The sequence below is a fragment of the Candoia aspera genome, chromosome 5 (genome assembly GCF_035149785.1).
Source record: "Candoia aspera isolate rCanAsp1 chromosome 5, rCanAsp1.hap2, whole genome shotgun sequence".
NCBI classification, from domain to species: Eukaryota; Metazoa; Chordata; class Lepidosauria; order Squamata; family Boidae; genus Candoia; species Candoia aspera.
In genome coordinates this window covers 12,253,552-12,273,729 of record NC_086157.1, presented here as the reverse complement: position 1 = coordinate 12,273,729, position 20,178 = coordinate 12,253,552, and the positions used below count along the sequence as shown (strand labels likewise).

Sequence of the window (20,178 nt, the reverse complement as noted above, 5' to 3'; positions counted from 1 at the left end):
AGGAATATTGTTCATTATCAATAACACATAAAATACCATCAAGCCTGTAGCAAAAATGTGTGTTCCACCCTAACAGGAGGAGGCTGCTAAAACAGATCAGTGTTTCCAAAGTTACATTTAAATAAAAAGAGGGGAAAGCAGACATCCTTCACAACTTCCATGCAACATTCAGATAGGTGAAGAAATAGTTCAATCTGTGGAATGCCGGCTTTAATTCAATCAATAAACTTAGGGATAAAAATATTTATGCAAGGTAAGTTCTACATATTTAAACTGTACCATACTGGAGACCATCACCACCAAATCCAGTGTACCTGACTGAGTATCAAGGACTTAATGATCTAATACTGGGGCTTGACATCCTTTTTAAAATCAGATTGGGCAGGATGACACTTTGAAGGTAATAGAGTTTGAAATTTGAGCTGGTCAGAATGTTAGCATTAATTAACTAAGAGCTTGGGCAATAACTTGCACAATCTGTAGGACCTTGACCAGCTCTGAATCGAAGTTATAAAAGCATCTTTAAAAGGGAAGCCATTGCTATAAGCCTTTGGATTTTCATAAGTCTATATGAAAACACATTCTTATAACTCTCCCTGAAATAGGAAGAAGGAAAAGTGTATTAACTAATTTCACACATCTAATAGTACCTATTAATTCTTGAAGCAATAATGGAGCAGCTAAATAAGTAGTATGATCCTGAGTAACCTTTCGGAGATCTATTTTATTAAAAGAATATTTCATTTGTTCATCTGAAACCTTTAAATCAATATTTTGAAGTTTGGAATAGCAATGAAAAATTGCTGATTTATCAAATTCACATTATATCGCATTTTGCCTTGAGCATGTCCTGAAAATGTTGTTGTTGAACCAGTGAATCTGACTTGATCACTCTCAATAATCATTCTTGATATTATTCAATGAGTGTTTGGTATTGAGTACATAAAAATAATTAAGTTCCACTTTAGCAGCCGTTAGTCTCATCATCATTCAAAATCTCCTTGATTTGTTTTCCAAATTTTCATTTGCCAATGTTTGTTTCTTCTTTGGATGCCCTAGAAACATCAAAAGAGACTATAAGTTTGCAGTATGCCTATTTATATATACATATATATATAAAAGTTCTCAAACTCTTGATCCATTTGCTCTATAAAATATGAGTCTCTTCAAGCAATTTGTTTTAAGTAGAATGTTTTTCTTTAAAACAATAATGTAGCAGGAACATGGCCTGGAAGTGCAATCAAACATATATTGCAATCATCTATTTGATCAAACGAAGATTGAACCCCCCCCCAAAAAAAGTCAATCTGAGAACAAGTTTTATGAAGAGTTTTAAAAAAAGCATGTTCACACTGAGATGGATTTAGGAGTTGCCATGGAATTACCAAATCTAATTTCAAAAAACAAGCTTGCAGTACTTTTCATGACTGAGCATGCGATTGGTTTGAAACTATTAAAATTAGTAAAGGACCCAAACTTTGGTTAAAGTCATAATTACCTGATAGGCCATCAAACACAGAGGCCTGGACATTGTTGGGGTGGGGGAACAAAATGCCAAAAAGTTCATCAAGAGACTTTGTCTCTTGATGCCTTCGTTCAGAAGATGAGCAAAGCACCTTTGGCCAGACCATAATAAAGAAGTGCTACCCTGTTGTTATAGCTCTCACTTTTAACATTAAATTCTAAAATTCACCCTTATGAATAATTTTTTTTGTTCCATGAAAAATTCGGAAGATTTATTAATCAAGATGACAATGCATCTAGCAATTCAGAATTTCTTCTGGTTTATGTTTAACCTAGCCATCATCTAGGAAAATTCTTCTTCTGTGAGAATGAATTTTAAAAATGTAGGTTTTAAATCACCCAATTTATTAAAAATCTATGTTGTCTTGGTAGGTCATCTAAGATCTTTAACATCACTGATAAATATTAAATAAATATTAAAACGGTGTATGAGTGTAATATATATATATGCACGCACACATATGAAAAGGGTAAAAAAGAAAAAGAAAAAAAGTCTTTTTTATTTTTTTCCCTGCACCTTTAGCTTTGTTCTTTTCTTATTTCTCTCTCTTTTCTTCCTTCTTCACTCTAAATATTAGTTCTTGTTAGTTTTTATCTTTCTTTTTAAAATTTTAATATTATATTAAAAAAATTACATTTTACATAACTGACTTATTTGTGTATAAAACTAAAATTAAAAAATGGAAAAGGTACCAAAGGAAAGAAAAGACATTTAAAGCACTCAGAAAGCATAATAATAATAATGAAATATTTTTAAAAAATAGGAAAATTTAAAAAAATGGCTAAAAGGAAAGGAAATTCCAAAACAGAGACACCCTGCCCCCCCACCATCAGGAAATCTCTCTCCAACTAAAATTTTGTGAAAATAGTGCTGCTTTGGACTTTTTGGTCCTCCCTGAGTAAAGCTGTCAGCAGCTTCTGAATCAGAGAATTTCTGCAGCAAATTTCAATTTTACGCAGTGTCTGAGTTGGTTCATTTATTTATGCATTTATTACAACTCCTTTTATGAAGATTCAATCAAATAAAAATAAGCAACTTACAAAACTGTGTAACACATATCCAGAATATTAGGAAAATCTGTGTTTCGTAAACAAATTCAGTATCAGTGATGGGAGTAAAATGAGTAATAAGCATTAAGGGACCACAAAACTTATCAGATGCACACAAACACACATACATATGAAAAGGGTTAAAAAGAAATTAATCCCTCGATCCTCAAGGAATTTTGGGGCTTGCAGACACAAAGTGTGTGTATGTATGTGTCTACAGCCTAAGGGACATGTGTTGTCCCCTTCCTAATAGATCAAACAGTTCAATACAGCGTTGTTTGCTGAACAACTCCAAGAACAATCTAAAAACCTTCATCTCAAATCCAGCCAGAATCCTCCAAATATTTTTTTTCAGTGCCCAGCTTGAAAGAATGACTCTGCTCAAATCCAAGGACATTGGTCCCCAAGAAGGTTCAGCTGGATGCCTCATTGCCTATTCCTAATTCTTCTCTACTCTTGGGCCAGATCCTAATCCAAAGGCTACTCTGTGGTTGGTGTCTTGTTTCTCCCAGATCCTCTTTTCTGTCTCTGATGGATGGATTAAACCTGTGAGAGGGGGAATAGTACGTTTTTTTTCTTTCAGCCAAGTGAGTGGCTTTGCCCATCTGCAAATTAACTTGAATGTGTAAGACAATTAACAGATGAATGCTTGTCTGAGTTAATGCTTCCAACTCCTAAATCTGAATGCTTGTGTGACAGAGTTGTTTTTGACTCAGAAGCAGGTCATATTGGTGGGGTGCTGTGCAAAAGCTGACTGCTTTCCCACTCATGGTTCAACATGGGTATACGTGCTGGTTTGCATATGAATGGGCATTAACGCAGGAAGGGTCAACAAATCAGGTGACTTTAAAAGGAGATTAGACAAATTCATGGACGTTAGACCTCTTAGTGCCTCTGAGGTGTGTTGATAACAGATCAGAATTGGTTTGGTGCTTGGTACCCATTGCTAGGCAACGGGGGCAGGAGGGTACAACTGTATCCGTATTTTGCTGATATATTTTCTGGGCTTGGCTGTTGCAGTTCCTTATAATAACAGAAAATTGGACTAGAGAAGGCTTGGATCTGGTCCTGCAGGTTGCCACTGCTGTGTTTCTGCTCCGTTGCCAAGTATGAAAGTGAAAATAATGTAGGTGTGTTCTCGTTTTGAAGGTTTTTCAGTTCTGGGGTTATATTTAGGATACACATATGCAGTGTGTATTCATTTTATATCGTTCAAAATCCCTTGGGTAATTTGACTCCTTAACTGAGCAAATGTTCAAAGGGCTTTTAATGTGGGCTAGTTCCAACATCCCAAAATTATTTTTGATCCCTCAAAATAACTGGGTGTGTACCCAGTTTCTACCTTGTGTGTATGGCAAGAAACAGCATGTCTTTTCCAATGTAATGTTGATGTTACCTTTTGCCAGAGAGATGCTGACATGCACACACACCCTGCATATATATGGGTGGATAATTAAGTAGGAAAAAAAATCTGGTAGCATTCTGTTCATACATGTCTTAAAGGAAAAAAAACAAAATAAAAATAGCAAGGTTTCCATAGGAGATGAACTGTTGTGTTTAGGCATTATTATAAATAAAACACTGATTAATAAAACTGAGTATTTATATACCTTTCAAAGTATTCAGCATTAGAATAACGTACCAACGTTAGAAGTGAATTGATTTTGCACGATTATGGATAGGCTTGGCAAATTGTGCTTAACCTTTTCATAATCATCTTTTCAGGATGGTCCTCTTCACAGCACTTCGCAGGTATTCAGTTCTGCTTCTTTGGCTGATCTTGCACTTCCACCCAATTTTAAATCTCTACACATGTTTTCACAAAGCAGTGTTGACAAAGAGGCGGATGTAGAAGATAGTGCCAGATTTTTGTGAGTAACCTGCTATGCAGTGGCTATTACTTCCCCAGATTTCAAGGAATGATTAATAGCCATTGTTTTAAAACAGCATACTTGAAGATTGCCACTTGAAGAATGATGGATCAGTTCACCAAGAGCCAACGGCACTGGCTTAGGAATTGGGTTGTTCAAATACGTTACAACATGAAAGCATCCTTTTGAAACCAAGTGAGTGGTATTAAGGTTGAATTCTCTGCTCAGAGGAGGACAGAAGGAGAAACTTCTTTAAAGCAAGACCCTGGTGTGCGACACTTTGCTTTTTAGAGTAGGATTCACAAATCTGAAAGTCTCAAGAGAAGAGGAATAACTTTCTGACAAGTCTCCAACCTCTTGAGCATGTGGTGGGGATCCAGCTGTACAGCGCCTGAGAAGAAATAGATTATCTGAACTCTTTTCAGTCAGGGTTCAAGCCTGGATATGGATGAAGTCAGCACTGGTTGCTCTTACGAATTACCTCTGCAGTGCACCCCTCTTGGTCCTTGGTATCCTTCTGGGCTGACATTGGGGGACTGGGGACCCTGGTTTGCAGTTGTCGCATTCCAGTTAGTAGTAGTTGGGGAGGAGAGGCTGGCTGGGTGATCACTCCCCTGTGGGGCTGGCCCTCTTGTTCTTGCTTAACATTAACATGCAGCTGCTGAGGGAGGTCAATATGCTGCTGATACGGAGCCTTCAGTTGTCACCCAGGCTCAGATGGAGCTTCCATTTAAAGCTTTTCAGAGGGTGCGGAGATCCTCAGAGTTTGGATGGGACAAAATTGGCTAAAACTGAATCCAAGAATCTTGCTGTTTATCTACTGCACTTCCCTATCAACTCTCGTGCAGTGTTGTCCCTCCAAACAGGTGGCCCTGCCTGGACGGAGGAAGTTCATAATCTGAGGAAAGTCCTCTCCTCAAATTCCAGCTTTCTGTGTTTTATGGAATTACTTTCAACGTTTTGTACTCCCATTTGTTTATTGATTTGACTTATGCCTCATCTTTCTACTCCAGCAAGTACTCACAGGAGCTAACAAAATGCACATAACACAAACAGAAGACGGCATGTTAAAAAAGCTGATTATAATTAACACTAAAATAGGGGCTGAAGTTATTTACTAATTAAAACCTAGCAAAAGAAAACTTGTTACAGATGTTCTTAGTGCCCAGGAAGTGGCAGCCAAACCCCAGGATGGACTCTGGATTTGTTCATTCTTATTAAAGAGACTCCATATTTATCAAAAGGAAATGCAAGTATACCAGGAGGATTTTGCTTCTGTGATCGTGGCAGCAAAATATTCATATATTTATACATATATCTAGATATCTGTGTGCTTGATATGTGTGTATCAAGTACTGTTAGTGCTGAAAATATTTGCTTGCTACAAGGAACCCATAAATCAACTTGGCTTTTCCTGCTTTGCCAGCAGCAACTTAATAATAAAGCAAGTAAAAATGTTTTAAAGATTTTGCTTCAAAAACAAGCTATACCAATTCAACCATAATTTAATTAAAAGAAGATGATCTATCTGCCTGGGCAAGGAACCAGACTGTAATGTGTGTAGTGAAGGATTAACCCCTTGCTCTCATAACAGATTTGAGGAGAACATACTGCCAATCTGAAACATACTTTGCTAATTTGTGTTATTTCCCCAGCTTTCTTGCTGTGTATTTCAAAATGGCATGGTTACTGTCTTCTCTGATGGCAAGTATGTCACAAAGGGATCCTGAAACCAATAGCTTCTTCAGGAACCATTGGCTAATGTCCTTTTCTCTAAAGAAGATTCCAGTGCCCTTGGGGTCACAACAGCTCAAGGTAGGATACCATTTAACAAAGTTCACAAAATTTGCTCAACCAAAATGTGGCCTGCTTTTTGGTGGTTTAAATATGTTGTGTGAACCCAGCTGCTGTGGTTCATAAAGCAGGATTTATTTCTTAGCCTGTTGTGTGAACTCAGTGACTGCAGCTTATTTGGGGAACCATGAGTAAACAGTTTGAGTGTGCAGGGATGTCAAGATGATGACTACATTGTGTGATTGAAACCCTGCCCCCTTTTAATGTGTGGGGCATGTAAAAAATGCAGGGCTTTTATGGTGAGTTCATGGCACCATCTTCACTTTTTTTGATCCTCTGTTAATATGTGGCCAGATATGTGTGATGGACTACAGTGGCCCCTGGAGTGAAATATAAACCCAAATATATTTAGTTCTGATTTCATCACACTTAGGAGCTCAAAGTTAGATGTAAACCCTTTCTCTCTCTTTGCCATATAGGATAAAACCAAGATGGATTAACCTTCTTAGGATGTCAGAAGTATAAGATGCTGAATAGGTAGCAATTTTCCCACCATAAGATATTATGTTAATTAATTTCATTATCCAAGGAACTTTGCATGCCTACTATTTATCTTGAGAGGGATGAATGCAATGGTAGCAATTGTTAACCCTGCCAATTGGCTTGTTTTTCAGCTAGGCGAGCCAGTGGAGATACTTGGGGATGACTAGGATACCATTCTTTTCTGAGATGCTCTTAACTCCAAAAGGGCCATTTTAACCTCAGAATGGGATATCTTGCCAGGATGTTCTGAGTGTTCCAGATGTGCTCCAATCTGGTTTGATGTTTGACAACATTTGGAATGGCCTGTTTGAGATCAGAACTCTGCAGTGCTTGATCCATTATAGGGAATTCACATAACATCTAGAGGATAAGATCACCCACATCCCCTTGGAACTGGATACCAGCTGGGCTAGTCAAGCTAAGATGGTGGAGGCCTCATTTTGAGAGATTATCTGGGATTAATTTGAGCCCATGGGTCCTGAAGAAATGGATGGCATTTTTTCTTCTGTTGGTTCTGCCACCTGTGCATTACATTTCTGCCCTGCTTGGGTGGTAAAAGCCACCAGGGAGCTTGGTTTGAGCAGGGGTTAATGCAGCCTTGAGGGAGGGGAAAATGCCACCAGCCTTGAAAGCAGTGATGGTATTTCCCTTCCTCAACAAGCTATTGCTTGACTCTGCTATTTTGGATAAGTAGCCATCTGTCTCCAACCTTCCTTCTTTAGGGAAAGCTGTTGAGAAGGTGGTGGAGCTATAGTACAGAGTATCTGGGAAGAAACAGATTATCTGGACCCTTTTCAACTGGGATCCAGGCCTACGTAAAGGATACGTTGGTTGCTCTTGTTGATGACCTTTGGCAACATTGGCATGGAGAGAGTGTGACTCTCATGGTTCTGCTGAATCTCCTGGCTGCTTTCAGTACAATCAGCCAGGGTATCCTTCTGGATGAGGATTGAGAGTGGGCCAAAGGGCTGGTTCCAGTCAGTACCACAGAGCTAGATTTTTCTCCCTCTGGCTGTTTGACATCTACATGAAGGTCTTGTCATCCACCGGCATGGGGTGAGGTATCAATGTGCAGATGATACTCAACCACCGATCTTAGCCAGGCAGGCAATGTGATGGAAGTACTGATCCATTGTCTGTAGTTTGTTAGGGCCTAGACAGGGAGAAACAGACTCAGGCTTAATCCCACCAAGATGGAGTGGCTGTGGGTGCAAAGCTATCTGATTCTAAAAATAGTCAATTTTTAGCTCTCTGTGAGGTTGCACACCCATGGATGGACCTGGCTTACTATCTGTGGCTCCTTCTGGACTTGCAACTCCTGCTTGAATTGAAGATGGAGGCCATGGCCAGAAGGGCTTCTGTACAATTTATCTTGTGTGACAGTGTGGCCATTGCTGGGTCAGGAGGTTTTGCTCATAGTCCATCATGGCCTTGTCATCTTGCATATGGACTGTGTTCCACATAGGGCTATGTGGTACTTTGAAGACCATTCAGAACTTTCAGCTGGTTGCATATGTAATGGCCCAGGTATAGTTTATGGGTACTTCTAGTAATATTGCTATTGTAGTTGTTAGTTTATCCTCTGGGTGCAATTCAAAGGGTTGGTGTGGAGGAGCAGATGTAGCCTTGAGGAAAGTATGCAGCAGTTGCCAGAAAGTATGCAGCAGTTGTCAGAAAACATCAATTTACTTGGAAGAGAAGGTGAAAAAGAAGCTCAAGACTGACCTATCTGTACTCCCATGGGTATAAGAGGGAGTTGGGGAGAAACTGTCAGGCTGTCAAGATTTGGTTATTATAGTTGATATCAATAGAGTTCTAGTATTTCTTGTGGTGGTTGTTTCCTGACTTGGTCTATCTCAAAAGGCTGAGAGTATTACCTTTAAAGCTCTAGATGTCTCAGTGCCTGGCTATATTCCGCCCATCCAGAAAATCAGAGAGAGAAGACTGTTATCTGCAGGGACCCCATAGTTCAGCCTTCTTGGTGAAGATCCTCTCCTTTGTAACTGGGTACCCTGAAAACTGGACTATCCCCTCTTTGTAATGATTCTGAAGAGTTGTAGGAACATGGCTTTTGAGGGTAATTGAGGATTCCTCTACCCTCTGAAAAGTAGAGTATTGGGTTGGGCATTACTGTTGTCATTCGGTGGTTTTTAAACTTTCTTGGTTTCTTGGGCTCCTTGTTAGCTGCTCAGAATTACTGCAGCTGGAGTGGTATACAAGTTGGAATAATTAACATTTGATGACAAGTTTTTAGGAACAATGCTTTGGGAAGGGCAAAGCAGAGCTGAAGCTGCTTCTTCTGCCTCACGGCAAGAATTGGCAACTAACGGCCGCCCAAAGGATTTGGCTTCCAATTCCCAGAAGCCCCAGACACCATCACTGATGGTGAGGGACTGTGGGATGTGTTGCCTAGCTAACCTAGGGGCTTGTGAGTATTGTCTGTGAAGGAGAGGGGTTGAAACCAGCCAGTCTGATGAAAGCAGCATTGCACTGTTGCAGTGCAAGCCCTATCACATTTCTATGGTTTTTGCACACATTTGCACACAGGTTGCATGAATGTCCCAAAGGGGTGAAGCTTGTTGTATGGTGCTGCTTAAAGCAGATGGAGGTGTGGAAGCCCCTGAGCAGAACACAACGGTTGGAGATGCTGCTCCCCTTTCCTTCCAACAGAATCTCCTAGAGGACAGGCTGAAGTCACCCACTGCAGCTCTCCTGCTCCAGCTGAAGGACATCCATGGACATCAGTGGAAGGGAGGATGCGGAGTACTATCCTGGCAAACAAGAGATGGTCCCAGAGAGGGGGACATTTCCAACTCAATTGAGGCTGCTTGTCTCAGCAAGTGACAGCGCCTCATTGACCTTGGGAGCCAAGCAGTGTCGAGTCTGGGCTAGTTTTTAGATGGGAGACCACCAGGAAATTCTAGGGGGTTAGGCTAGACCGGGAATTTGAAAATGCATCCTGGATGAAGCAATGGCCATGAATTAAAGCCAAGTTTCTACTCCAAGTCACTAGGCGTCAACCTTGACTTGAAAGAACTTTTTAAAGGAGGCTGGCTCAGTATCTGAGAACTATCAGTGTTCTGCTCTTTTTCTCCCCTCCTACTTCACAACGTAGCAGTTCCAGAACTCCCTATTAAGCTCTCTCTTTTATTAAACAATCTGTTTACTATGCAAAATGAGCATTGCTAGGGGCAAAGTACAATTATTACAAGATAACACTTGTGGGGGAAAAAAGGCTTGACAAGACTATTAAAGTGTATCAGATGTAGAGATTTCAGCGCAAAACAGAAGCATCTACTAGCTGCAGATAACAGCAGATAAAACTTCTGATGAGGCAGTTGGCAGCATTTCTCCCCAAGAAATACAACAGCATCACAGCAAAAAACCGTGCGTGCCTAGAGATAACCCGAGTGTCTCATTCATTTCCCATTGAATAGCAGCAGTAGAGAAATCCTGGATTTTCCTAGGTGTGAATCAGGAAAGAGAAGCATGCCTCCTCTAACTCAGGTCTTATTTTGTGCTAAAAATGAAGTGGGGCGGGGGGAAGAGATTGCAAATGGCCCAAGAACCTGCACAGGTTTCCCAAGGAACCCTGTTAACACATTAACACGGCAGTCTAGAGTTGACAAGTTGCGCTTTTTGCTGTAGTGGTGGCCCAGGCTGGGGAGGACCTGGGAGGAGGGAAGTTTCCTAGTGCTGCAGAGAGGATGACTATCTTGGGAGGGTTCCAAAGAAAATACTTGTGCACCCCAACAAAGAGCCTTGTAGAAAATGTCCTTGACTTTTTTCAAAAGTGTTGATGTGAAAGATGCTAACAAATTACAGTGGAAATGCATGGAAAAGGTTTAAAAAAAGTGTGGGGGGGAGTTCCTCTTGAGCCATATTTGCCACCCCGCATCTACACAGATGCACCCATGCAGCTTCCTTGGGAACAATCCACCCAGAGTTGGCTTCCCTTTGGCTCCTTCTGGGATGCTAATTCAGTTATTAACCTCCCAGTCTAACCAGTAACTTCCTGCAAGTGTCCCATCCAAGTACTTCTCAGTCCAGTCCTGTTTTGAGATTGGCCAAGACGGTTGCCACCCAGCTGAGCACAAAGTAGAGGCACCTCAAACAATTCCATGCATTTTTGTTGCATTCCTGCAACAGGAGCTTTTTCCAAAGGCAATCCTGAAATCAGATGAATAAAAACAGGAAGAACAATTGTGTCAAGTGTATCTAGTTTAAATCAAGCAGAAAGACGCCTTTTCTATACATTAAATGCATGCATGTGGAAGTTGCGGTATTTCTTTCCTGGCTAGCCCCTCTTTGTGCTTGGAAAATAGTTCATCTGCTCTTGAGAAAGATTTCTAAATTAAAAAAACTCCACTCACACTGTCCATTCCTTGTAATTTACATGTTAAGAAATTTCCCAACAGTCCACACTTAGTTTTTATTTTTTGTGGGATGGGAAAGAGATGTCCTTTGAGTTTCCAGAGAAATGCAACGCCATCACCCTCCCTTTGCTTTCAAAGAATAGGGTGTTTTTTTTTGGTATCTCTCTCTGAAGTCAGAGAGCAGCTCTTTCTTGCAATCCCCAGAAGAACCTCATCAGCCTGAGCTTCTGATGGTCCAACCTCCTATCTGGAAACCCGTCTTACGTGTAAGAATTCAGTTCTGGTTCACGACTACTGAGAAGTTTCAGCTTTTGTTTCAGTTCTGGGAGGGGGAGATTTTATTATGTACCATGCAAAGGAAAATGTGTCTGCTTTAGTGCTTCCCAGAGATGCCAAGGTTTCTTTTGTCATGGTACAAGCAGCTCCATATAATAATTGGTTTGTCTTCAAGTCAGTCTTGACTTTTGGCAACTGCACAGAAAATCCATGCAGGCAACTTTTTCAGAAGGGGCCCTCATGGGCCTCCTCCTAGGGTTGAGAGAAGGATTGCCCCAAAATCACCCAGCTGGCTTGTATATCTAAGGCAGGACCAGATCTCAGGTTTTCACACTCCTAGTTCAGTGCCTTAACCGCTACACCCAACTGCCTCTCTTTACTTATAGCAACATTACATCAAATAGTAATATTGCATCAAATGGCAATACTGTATGAACAGTTATAATCTGATGTCCTTTTAGGATGAAAAGCTTTCAAGATCCCTTTTCTATTATATCTATTATTATTATTATTATTGTATCATTCTATTATATCTCTGTATACACATACGTTCTTACAGGTTTACTCATAAAATAAAGGCAAGAGTGATGATAAATTATGTTTAACTTTTTTATTTTTGGGCCAGGTAAGCAAAAACAGAGTAAGATTTCTTTTGTTTTTTTGTTTCACGTCTTCTAAAATGTTCAAAGCAATACAGAAGCTAGAAGATGCTGAACCAGGAAAATGTTCATCAAAATGTCACAATATGCTAACTTATTCATCACAACATGGACAGGAATAAAGGTTTAAAGAAATATTCAAGTTTTCAAATCCTGGCTTTAAAGTTATATAAGAAATATATCTTTGTAAATCTTTCATAAATATATTATATATGAATATAATATATTTAAGATAATTAATGAACTCAGACTGGAATAGCAATTTTCAGGTCCTTGGAATGTACAAAACTACCATACACGGTAAGAAAATAGCACAATTCTTTATTCCCAAAAAAGTACTTGTCTATAGAAATCTATTTTTAAAAACTCTTCGAAGCTTCAGATCTATAAATTAACTATTTTGAAACAATCTTGTGGTATTGCAAGAATATACTGAATACTGATCTGGAATGGTTCTCATCTTTAGTGAAATTGCTGATCTGCAGAGAGAATGCAATCGCTATACTGTAGGTTCCTCAACTTCCTAGTCCTTACTCCATTTTATAAAGCCCTACTTTTTACTTCCTTATTCAACAGATACGTCCCTTGCTCCAATTGTTGCATCACTTTGGGATCAGCTTTGGACCTGATGGGATTCATGACGTCTTTGAAGTTGATTCGAAGCAGAGCTGCCATCGCCCGTTCAATTCCTGTGGTTCTGCAGACCTTGGAGGACATCCATTTTCCTACATAGGGGAATTTTGCCTCTTTGCTCTGAAAGCTAAGCCAGCCACTATTTGACCCACCCGCCCCGTCCCCAACTAAAGGGTCAACATCTTGTCCCTGGATTCTATGTCTTCCTCTATGCATTAGTTATTTATTGCTTCCTCCCCTCCCCCAAGCTAGCCACAGTATAGCAACCTGCACCTGTAATTAGAGCTACTGGGGAAAGCAACTCTTTGCAAAGTTGGTGACTTGCTACCATCTCATTTTCACAACCCACAGGGCTTTTCAATGCGAAAAAGGAATGATGGAAAGGTAGCTGGGAAGTTTATGCAGGAATCCCATGCTTTTGTTGATTTTCATTGTTTAACAACTAACCTTCCCCTGCGTAACTCCCCATCACAGCAGCCTTACAGATCGAAGTTGTGATTTGGCAAGCTACCCCATGCACACCAACAGATGGAATGCAAAAACAAAAACAAAACAAAACAAAACAAAACAACAACAACAAAAAACCTAAACATGGAGGGGAGCTTCAGCAATTTATATGCTTTCCTCTTCATGTGAAATGGGCTGGGGGGGGGGTGTTGACAAATGATAGATCAGAAAGTTGGGAATTGACTGAATGATGTCCTCTGCGTTCTCCTACTGGTCAATTGGAGGAAAAGAGAGAGTTAGCAGCATTTTCTGCATATTCATGTTTCAGGGTCAGCAGGAATGAAAATCAGCCTTCAGTTTCAAAATGTTATGTGAGAAACTGGAGGGTGGAAAAACCAGTGATGGTGTGGAACTGCTCTCGGAGACTCTAAAAAACTCTTTAAAAACTCTTTAAAATGCTAGGAAGGAATCTAGAGTGTTTGGACTGAGTTATCTACAAAACCTAGCATTTTCCCAAGCAAAATGTTAGGTTCAAAGTCTATCTACAATCATCAAAACTTTCTCTACATATATTTTAAAATATTATTTTGTTTGGATCCATTTCTCTACCATAAAAATGCAAATGGGAACACACACACGTAGAAGATTAATCATTTGCAGTCAACGTTCAGCTCTGCCACATATCTGTTATTTAGTCAACCGTGAAGAACACCTTCATTCAAAGAAACCCCCCCCCAAAATCCCTCTGTCTTAATACACAGTGGCAAAAGTGATGAAAGATTCCTTAGCTTTTACAGAGATGGAAAAAGGATTATTTCTCCTGCCAGATGTTTGGATTTAATATAATACAGAATGCATGTCCTGATAATTGTTGCAACCCAGGAAAAGCATTTTTTGTTTTAAAAAAAGAAAAATTAGTATTAAAAGTAATGTGTTAAATGACTATACAGCTATACATTTTTCTAAGATTTCTCAGGAATTCAGAAAAACAATCTTGAATTATCTTCCTCTATTTTCAATAAGTTAAATCCTTAAATCTGATGAAAATTTAAGTGTATACATTAATGAACATATGTTAATATCTATAAATAATTTTACAAATATACATGTTAAAATATAAATTTTAAAACAAAACAAGCTGACAAGATAAAAGAAAATCTTTGCCTAAATCAGTATGTCCTACTTTGGAAGAATTCTTACTTGGAGAAATTCTTTTTCAATCTTGTCAGCCATGTTAATACCAGAGATATTATATACACACAAGAGCTATTTATAGCTATATGCACAATTGTAGGAAATAAAACTTTTTGATTCATTGAAAGGCGCTCGACTATGGGTACCCGTAATATTTTTTCTCCAAGTGTTTGATGATAGATTTCTGGGAAAAATTCATAGACCTCAGTTACAAATATATTTAAACCTTATCTACAGAAAACTCACCCAAGAAATAGCTAAATAAATGTAGCAAATAGCAAAATTTGGGTCAAATTTTACAATTTATAGAAATCCCCTGGAAATAGTTAGCAAAAGTAACTGCTACATGTTCATAAACAAATGACACCCCCCCCAACACCCCCCATTTCCTAGAGCTTGCAGCACCTCCAGTCCTTCATGTTCCTTCTTGCCTGCATACATTCGTCTACCCAACTGTTAGTGCAAGAGACGGCTATTCCCCACCGTGAGAAACTGAAGACAACTTTAAAAGAGGTTTAATGCTTTCAAGAGTGATTAACTCCTCAGAATGGCTTTGAATATGTTCTTAAGCAGATGGCGAATTTTATATTTATTAAATATAAAATTAGGACTTACTTAAGATTCCCTGCAGGCAATGCGGCTCTTGAGCCCCACCAAAGAAGATTCATGCGTGGATTGCATTGTGCCAAAGCTTCTTACATTCTTTGCACACTTTTCATCTTCCCACCCACCACCAGGATTGCAGGCACAGAAAACTGACTCAAAGGCTGGGGGTTCACCCTCCTCTATCTGCCTTTCAAAGTCTTCATGTGTTTTACAAGTAGGAAGACAGTATGTTCAGTGCCACGGCTTCACAGCAATACACTCTTCTGTGCCATGGAGCAGAATAACATCTTCCTGTGCATTTGTTCTTGAGTTTCCCCAGACATACATTCATGAATCTATTTTCTGCAGCTCTATCGGCCATCATGTCCTGATGATGCCATTTGCTTGCTGTTTTGGAAGACAGGGCTCATCCGAGAGAAGGTCATGTGCAAATACAGAGTCATCTCCTGAAGAGCAGGCACTGTGGGTATCATGGCCTGCAGGGGAGTATTGCTCAAAAGCCACTGACAGGTCGATATACTCCTGCAAGGAGAACAACTGCATGAATAACAGCAAGGAGTACATTCAACAAGTTCATCATTCCCAATGACACCTTCTTCTTTTATTTACTTGGATGAGATCTGAAATTCCACTGGTAAAATCTTCTGGCCTCCACACATTAAGGGCCACCCTACCTTCAGGAATCCAGGTATGGTTTAATACCAACTTGGCAGGACACAAATGAAATTAGGAGTCAAAATAGGAGTCAAAATGCATTATGGAGCAGGGTCTATGGATGATACCAAGCTGAGGTTGTTATTCCATTAACCACAGGGTGCAACAACAGGCAAGGTTCCCCCTATGTAAATCTGTCCAATTACTGAGGTCTTCCCCATGGGCCCTATTCAGAAAGAGCCCATCTTTGAATGAAAAGTGGGCATGGAGACACAGCTTTTCCAGTTGTGGTACTTGGATTGTTGGACACATTCTCTTGTAGATTTGCTTTGCACCTTCTTAAATAGTTTGCAAACTATGTACAATTCTTTCTGGTACTTAGGATTTTTATACTGTACTTTTACTACTGTTAGACAGACTTTTCTGGTTTTGTCCTGTAAGTGCTTCCTCTTTTCTTATTGCCAGCTGGTTGTTTTCTTCGATTGAAAACGCCCTATTTTTAAAATTCTGCCTGAGGAACTGAGAGGTGCATTAAAATGTTCCAAATAAAGAAACTAAATCATGCCATTAATTACATTAAATTTAAACACTACATTGCAGCAATGAAAATGCATTTTCATGTGGCGCTGGCTGCAGCGTATCTCCTTATTCACTTGCTGCAGCTCTCCGTGCTGTTAAAACGATTGCAAAGAATGCTCAAATCCTCTAACATTTGAGTACAGTTCCCATGCCAACTCCACCCTAGAATGAGAACATTAATTATTAAGAAAGAAGGAGACACACACATCTGTTGAGGTCACCGTCAGCACTCGATCCAGGTCTTCTACCAGCTGCTTAAACGTTGGCCGTTGTGAAGGAACCGCATGCCAGCATTCTCTCATAATCATGTACCTGAGGAAGAGGAGGAGCTGATCAGTACAACTGATGAAGGACTGGAAAGCACACAAGCTTTAATCAGCACAGTCAAGAATTGGCTGGGGTTTTGTTTACTGCCACTGTTTCCTACACAGTTACATTACCCCACCAAAAATGCGAGTCTTTGAAGTTCAAGGTAAGTCAGGAAAGATCCATACAACAGTATTTTTTAAATTAGATTTATATCCCATCTTTTTTGCAGAAAAACTCAAGGTAGCATACATACTGCTCCCTCCTGTTATTTTCCTCACAACAACAACAACTCTGTGAGATGGGTTGGACTGAGAAAGAGAGAGACTGGCCAAAGTCACCTAAGGAGCTTCTGTGGCTGAAGGTGGACAAGAACCTGGGTCTCCTCACTCTTAGCCCTCCACTCCCCCATTACCCTACCTGCTGCTGGGGCTGAGAGGGAGGGATTGGCTCAGGGTCCTCCAGGGAGCTTCCGTGAGAAAGGATGGACTTGAACCTGGGTCTCCCCACTCTTACTCCAGCACCTTTATTACTACACCACACCAAGCAATACTCCCAGGAGATAGGAGCTGATCAAGATGATCTTACAGAAGCACTTCTCACTCTGTAATTCTTGAACTTGAAGTCTCGGAGTAAAGGTTTTGATGTGGCTGTCCTGAAACAGTATCTTTTAACACCTGAGAAAAGCCACCTTGAGGACTGGAGGGGATCCTTCCATCTTTCTCCACAGAAAATCTGATGGTGCTACAGGTCACCTAGAAACCTGACAGAAAACGTTTGGAAGTTCTAATGGGATGCATCATCATGAAGCTGTAGAGCCAAAATAGTTTTTATATTAGAGGGAACGTTTTTGGGATAAAATTGGGCTTTGGTTGTGCTGTGTCCAAACTGACCTGCACTGAATCTTTATCATGAGCATAAAATGCTGAAGATGGAATAGATTCAATGAATGGGATAGATCTGAAAAGGACGGTACCAGACCAAATGTGTACAAGTTACACATCCATGGCAAAAATGAGAGCAAGTAGTTGAGTTTGTGTACCTTGGTAGAATGTTTATTAAAGGTGGGAAAATGGATGGAGAAGTTTTAAGATGTGCAAATACTAGCAAATAGGCCTTTGGCAAAGAATGAACGTTGAAAGAAAGGAAAATGGCTCGTCACACCTGGCTCTAGGAAGAGGACAACTGCTAGTCTGGGTCTTGCTTTTTTGGAGAGGTGAAAGATACCAGGGGGAAAGTGCTAAAGCATCCCAAGGCCACCATGAAGACTAGATCTTGGCATAAAGCCAAAGAAACCTCCAGAAGCATGCATGATTTAGGTGAGGACCTGCATTTTTGACTCTGTTTGTTTATTATCACTTTTGGGTGTTTGTCTTTTGCATGCTAATGGTGGTGGCATTGGGAGCTTTGACAGATTCATTTTCTAGCTCTTGGTTAAAGGTTCATCAGAAAAAGGGCTTACGTTTCTCAAACTTGCATATAGAAAAGGGGGGTGATGTTTTAGGGAAGGGTCTGCAGTACAAAATACCAAATTTGTATATTTGCAAACATCCTTTGTTATCCAAAGCTGGAGGAAAGGTATGGGGGAGTTGATGACCCCTAAAGCCAGAAATAGGGTGGAACAGCATGTAAGCAACAGGAGTGCTGTTGATCTGCAAGCTAAAATGTCAAGGTGCCAGACCACAAGGCAGAATTAGTTGCGTGTGGCATGTGACAGAAATGCTTTTTTTATCAGTGGTGCTTTTCTCCTCTCTTCTGTAGATGATGCCACAGGCAAAGATCTGTCTGACTTGGTCTCAGAAATGGAAATGATGAAAATGATTGGGAAGCACAAAAATATTATTAACCTCTTGGGTGCCTGCACACAGGATGGTACATTCCTAAAAGTGATGGCTGGGGAACTTGATGAAGTTAGTCATGTGCCTGCTCAGCCTGGGTCTGTTTATGCATATTGAGCATAAATTGCACATCCTGTAGGTACTTGGCTGTTCTCAGTTCCTTTCCCTACTCCACCACTGCAGTTGCCTTCTCTACCACATACAGAGAATTCCCATTATGTTCTCTCTCTTTCCAAGAACAAAAATGGGTAGAACAGATGTTTGGTTGAGGAATCACCTCCCCATCAACCAAATTGGAAGGCTGCCCTATTTACAGGCAATACAGTGGAATGGATTTATACCCATCTGCACATCCTGAGTTCTATCTGGAATGTTTGAAACTCTCTGGAAATGAAACTGTTCGGATTTTTGTGACGGTTGTTTTCAGCTTGTAGAGGAAAACTGTGCCTTGGTCTGCCTTGAGGAAGAACCTGATACCCAAAGGAGCAATCATGAATTTAACTTCACCTCTTGCACTACAGATTGAGGTACTGACAGGCAAAGAGTAACATGACCTGGTGTTAATAAAGACTATGCTCTTTTAATCAAGAGTGTTTTTCCACGTCTTGCCAAATGATATATTCTTTGATTTTTCAAAGACGATATATTTCAGTGGTGATATATTTCAAAAATGATATATCCTTTGATATTCTTGAGCACTGGGCCCTATTCAACAAGATGAAGTTCAGTGATGAGAAATGTCAGGTCCTTTACTTAGGCTGGAAAAACCAGATGCACAAGTACAAGATAGGCAGTCCCTGGATCAACAGTAGTGCCTATGAGAGGGATCTAGGTGTCCTGGTGGACCACTGCTTAAGAATGAGCCAGCCATGTGCTGCAGCTGCCCAAAAAGCCAATGCAATCCTGGGCTGCATCAACAGAGGGATAGTATCATGATCATGGGAATGATAGTACCACTCCATACTGCACCTGTGGGGCCACAATTGGAATACTGTGCCCACTTCTGGTCACAATACAGAAAAGATGCTGAGGCCATAGAAAGAGTGCAGAGAAGAGCAACAAAGACGATAAGGGGTCTGGAGGCTAAATCCTATGAAGAACAGCTGAAGGAACTAGGTGTGTTTAGCTTAACGAAGAGAAGACTGAGGGGAGACATGGTAGTGGTCTTCCAATACTTGAAGGGCTGCCACAGGGCAGAGGGCATTGATCTATTCTCCATGGCACCTGAGGGTAGGACAAGAAGCACTGGGTGGAAGCTGGTCAGAGGGAGATCCAACCTGGAAACAAGGAGGAATTTCCTGACAGTGAGAACTATCAAGCAGTGGAACAGCTCGCCTCCTGGAGTTGTGGGTGCTCCATCGCTGGAGGTTTCCAAGAAAGGATTGGACAACCATTTGTCCGAGATGGTATGAGGACTCCTGCCTTGGGCAGGGGGTGGACTAGACCACCTCCAAGGTCCCTTCCAACCCTATGATTCTATGATTTTTTTTTAATTAGTGGGGAATTCTGTTACTTTACTGAGTGGCACATTTTTCATGGCATTTTGGTAAAACAATTCAGGGGTGCGCTTATCCACAGAGGGGCTTATTTGTGAGTACATATGGGATATACGAGTACTTTAAAAAAGTATTGCCATATATATATTTGCGGATAAGCCAAACACAATTTTTGGGTGTATTTTGGCACCTAAAATTCTCAGCTTACCCACGTATATATGGTATATCTTTTTATCAATAACCTGACTGGTTATTTTTGTCAATAGATAAAATTAAGAAGCAAAATGGACTAATGGGATATAGAAGAACTTTAATTCTCAATGATGCTAATA

The 20,178-nt window shown here is 40.3% G+C and overlaps 1 protein-coding gene across 6 annotated transcripts in view; it reads right to left on the bottom strand.

Annotated features, from left to right (window-relative positions):
• Nucleotides 1–12,019: 12,019 nt before the first annotated feature.
• Nucleotides 12,020–20,178, bottom strand: part of FGFR3 (fibroblast growth factor receptor 3) — a 74,317-nt gene continuing 66,158 nt past the window's right edge. For all 6 annotated transcript variants that reach the window (XM_063304600.1, XM_063304601.1, XM_063304598.1 and 3 more), the window contains exons 17-18: nt 16,413–16,518; nt 12,020–15,495 (exon numbers count right to left, since the gene is read on the bottom strand). In XM_063304600.1, coding sequence (XP_063160670.1) covers nt 15,334–15,495; nt 16,413–16,518 — 268 coding nt within the window. In that variant the 3' untranslated portion in view covers nt 12,020–15,333. The remainder of the gene's footprint in view (nt 15,496–16,412; nt 16,519–20,178) is intronic.